Below are 3,359 nucleotides of genomic sequence, written 5' to 3'. Positions count from 1 at the left end.
TTGGGGTAGAGCACCACACTCCTTCTGCTTTTTAGTTAGTTAGTTAGTTTAGCTAGCTAAGGCAGTCTGAGTTTACCCTTTACTGTTTTTCTTTCCCCTTTCTTGGAACCATTCGAACCTGCTCCAGACTGGGACCTGGCAAAACACCGAGGGCTCACACTTTGTAGCCCACCAGGGCCTACTCTGCAGCCTTTCCCAGCACTGGAGGGACAAATAACAGAGTGACAACCCCCAGGAGAGACTTTCTGAACTTGCCATCTCTTCAGAGCAGCAAATGAGTGTTATCATCTATGATTGCTCATTTTGTCTGTTGGGGAGTGTTTTTCCTGTTAAATAAACAACTTCTTTCCACTTATCTCCAAGGAAATTGTTCCCACACCGGCTGGGGGCAGTGGCCATGTGGGTTTCCTTTTGGGAGGGGCCCTGTCGGGAGGTTTCCTCCCAAAATTGCCCTAAACCAGGACACATGGTACAGAGAAAATGTTGCAAATGAATCCCATCTACAGTCAGCAGAGCTGGCTTTCAAGGGGAACAGCTTGGTGGATTCTTTGCAGCAAAGGCCTAAACCCCACAGGATCCACGAGGGGTCTGCCATCAGGCAGATGATGCCTTTTCCTCTAGATTGCATTGGCACTGGGCATTCCCCTGAAGCTTTGTCTTTTGCCACCTCAGTCACAAAAGAGAGGTGCTGCTTTCATTTCTGCTTTTGGCTTCTACACTAGTTGGTGGTCATCCTGACCACTGAATCTTGTTTTCAGCAAAATACAGGAAAGAAATGTTACCGAGAGCTGCTTCCTGATAGCTAACTTGACCTTTGAGGCAATGGGGTTTCTCCTCCTTTCATTCCCACGTATTTTGTATTATTTTGAGACACTCAAAAATTATGTCTCCTATGAAAAGCGGCAAACAGGTGCAAACACACTTGAGGGACAGGAGATCTGCCAGGTGCTGCTCTTTGCTGCAGCAAAGACATTGTCAGCATCCCGGTGTCTCTGCTGTGCCTTTAGACCACAGCTATAAATGCTGGCCAGCACTGAGAGATCACCAGGCATCATCCTAAGATGTGTCTGAACAGCTTTGGAGATTGTCACTCCAGGGAGATGTGACACCAGCAAAATGCACAGCCCCTCCCTTTGAAGAAGGAACTGTGGCTGCACTCACCCTTTGCCAAGAGTTTCCACTTCTGTGTATTTCGCCTCAGGATCTCCCTTGCTCACCAGCTTCTCTGTAAAAAGCCCAAGGAAAGATGCTCACTTCAAAAGAGATCACACCCTGCAGCAGATCACAAAGGCAGCCCCACCCTCTGGGACACTGGGCCCTCTCAACTCAGTCAGTCGGGAAACAACAACACCACCGCACCAGCACCACCTCAAAAACAGCAGCAGCAAGACAAGCAGCCCTGCAGCACAGATGGCCTGCACTAAACTAAAAGTCTAAACTGCAATCTAAGCACATGGAGAAACAGTCAGAGGAGACAGGGATCAGAAAACTCTAACCAAGAGAAATGATTGTTTTCTATAAACATTAAGGGCAGCAGGAAAAACAAAACCTTCCTGTTCTTGGCAATGAACACTCCGTGACATTCAACACAAGCTTTCATCCTTGCAAACATCAAAGGCATCTTGGGTTCTGGCATCAATTTTTCTCATCAGCTGCTCTCTCCAGAACAGGAAGAATATTGCAAAGTGCTTCCAGCAGAGCCCAGATGTCCAGCTTTAAGCAGGACTTTGCCTAAACAATGCCCTTCAGCCTTTCAGGAGCAGCAGCTCATGTTATGAGCTACTGTGATGGCCTCAGGAATGAGGCCCCTCAGCCTTTAGGACAGGCTGAGTGCTGAAGATGACCCTGGCCGTGCCCACAGCAGCTGGGCCCCGCAGGAGCTCCTTGAGGCCTACTCATTCGCTAGGTCACAGCCTCCTGCTCAGCCAGAAGCAAGCTCTGCTTGGCCTTTTGCCTACAGGGAAGCTCAGGCAAAGCCAAACCAGGCCCAGCTGCTCTCAGAGGCAGGAGCAACACCCCGCTGATCCCTCACCACCTCAGGGCACAACAACAGGTCCTGTGTGGAGGCCTCAGGACCTGGCACTCAGCTGAGCAGGAGCAGGAGGTGGGACAGCTCATGCCGACACACGCACACACAAGGCACTGCTCCGGCACACAAGGATCACAAAGGACCTACTCAGCATGGCCAGGCACTTGTCCTCTGTGCTCTCTTGCTGCTGCTCTCTGCTGCCAGAGGAGCTAGTCGTGCTCCAGGTGCACGAGCTGCTCGTGCTTGAGCTTCCAGCCTGGGCACTGGAGCCTTCTTCCCAGCCTTCAGGTGCAGCTCCCGCAGCTGCCAGGACAGAGGAGGTGGAGCTCTGGGACAAGAAATGAATTTGGGTCACAAATGTGCTGGCAGAGATGCCCATCCCATTTCACCCCTAGGAAGATGCTGCTGTCCACACCCAGGGTTCTTCACCTCCCAGCTTGTGCAGCTCGCTTCAACAGCTCAAGGCACAAAATCCCAAGGCTGCTTTTACATGATGGAGAAAATGACACCAAAGACGCTGCTACTCAAAGGGGGCACTTACTGATGTTGTTTGCTCCGGCCCTGGGCTGACAGCAGGGCCAGGTTCATTGGCACCTTCCTCCTCTTCAGCCTCTTCCTCGGGTACAGAGGCAGCCAGAGCAGGTGCTGACGCTGCCCTTGTGCTCTGTGGACAGACAGCAGCATGAGGGACAGGAAGAACCTGTCATTCACCACCTTACCTATATTCAGCTACCAGCCCCGCTGCAGCTCAGCTCTTCCTTTAGCTACTGACAGCTGCTCTGTGGGGAGGGCCAGGTCCCTCCTGGGGACAGTGCCACCTCATATCCTGCAAGCTTTTGAACTGCATCTTTGCACTGCTCTCCTCACAGGGGACAGGGAGCCTGCACAGCCACTGGCCACCAAGGGCCTCACTTGTACCCCAGGAGCATCCAAAGACATCCTAATGCTACCTCTTGTCTCTTGCTAAGACAAATTCACAGCCCCTTTCAGAACAGCAGGAAGGTGATGCCTAAACAATCCAAGTTCCACTCCTCTTTTCCAAGCACCACTACTGGAAAGATTCCAGGCCTCAGCATGTTCAGTCAGTCACGGGAGGTGCTGTCTGATCAGAAACTTGCAGCTATGCTTTGCTCCAGCCACAGCACTACCCAGAGCTGCCACTTACTGATGCTGGATGCTCAGGCCCTGCAGTGGCAGCAGGTGCAGTTTGGGGAGCATCTTCCTCCCCTCTGGCCTCTTCTGCAGGAAGACACGCAGCCAGAGGATCCTCCGAGGTTGGTGTTGGGCTCTGCAGACAGACAGCAGCATGAGGGACACATGACCTTCTTTA

The 3,359-nt window shown here is 52.1% G+C and overlaps 1 protein-coding gene across 1 annotated transcript; it reads right to left on the bottom strand.

Annotated features, from left to right (window-relative positions):
- Positions 1-1,157: 1,157 nt before the first annotated feature.
- LOC120509436 (serine/threonine-protein kinase PAK 3-like) lies at positions 1,158-3,354 on the bottom strand (the record flags this gene model as incomplete). The annotated part of the gene is made up of 4 exons (XM_039724040.1): positions 1,158-1,225; positions 2,177-2,357; positions 2,571-2,693; positions 3,195-3,354. Coding segments are annotated over 4 exons (532 nt in total), but the record flags the coding sequence as incomplete, so codon positions are not given.
- Positions 3,355-3,359: the final 5 nt, after the last annotated feature.

Source organism: Passer montanus, unplaced genomic scaffold (assembly GCF_014805655.1).
Source record: "Passer montanus isolate IOZ18808 unplaced genomic scaffold, ASM1480565v1 scaffold52, whole genome shotgun sequence".
Lineage (NCBI taxonomy): Eukaryota > Metazoa > Chordata > Aves > Passeriformes > Passeridae > Passer > Passer montanus.
Note: the sequence above shows the minus strand (reverse complement) of the source record. Positions and strands in the feature narration are given on the sequence as shown.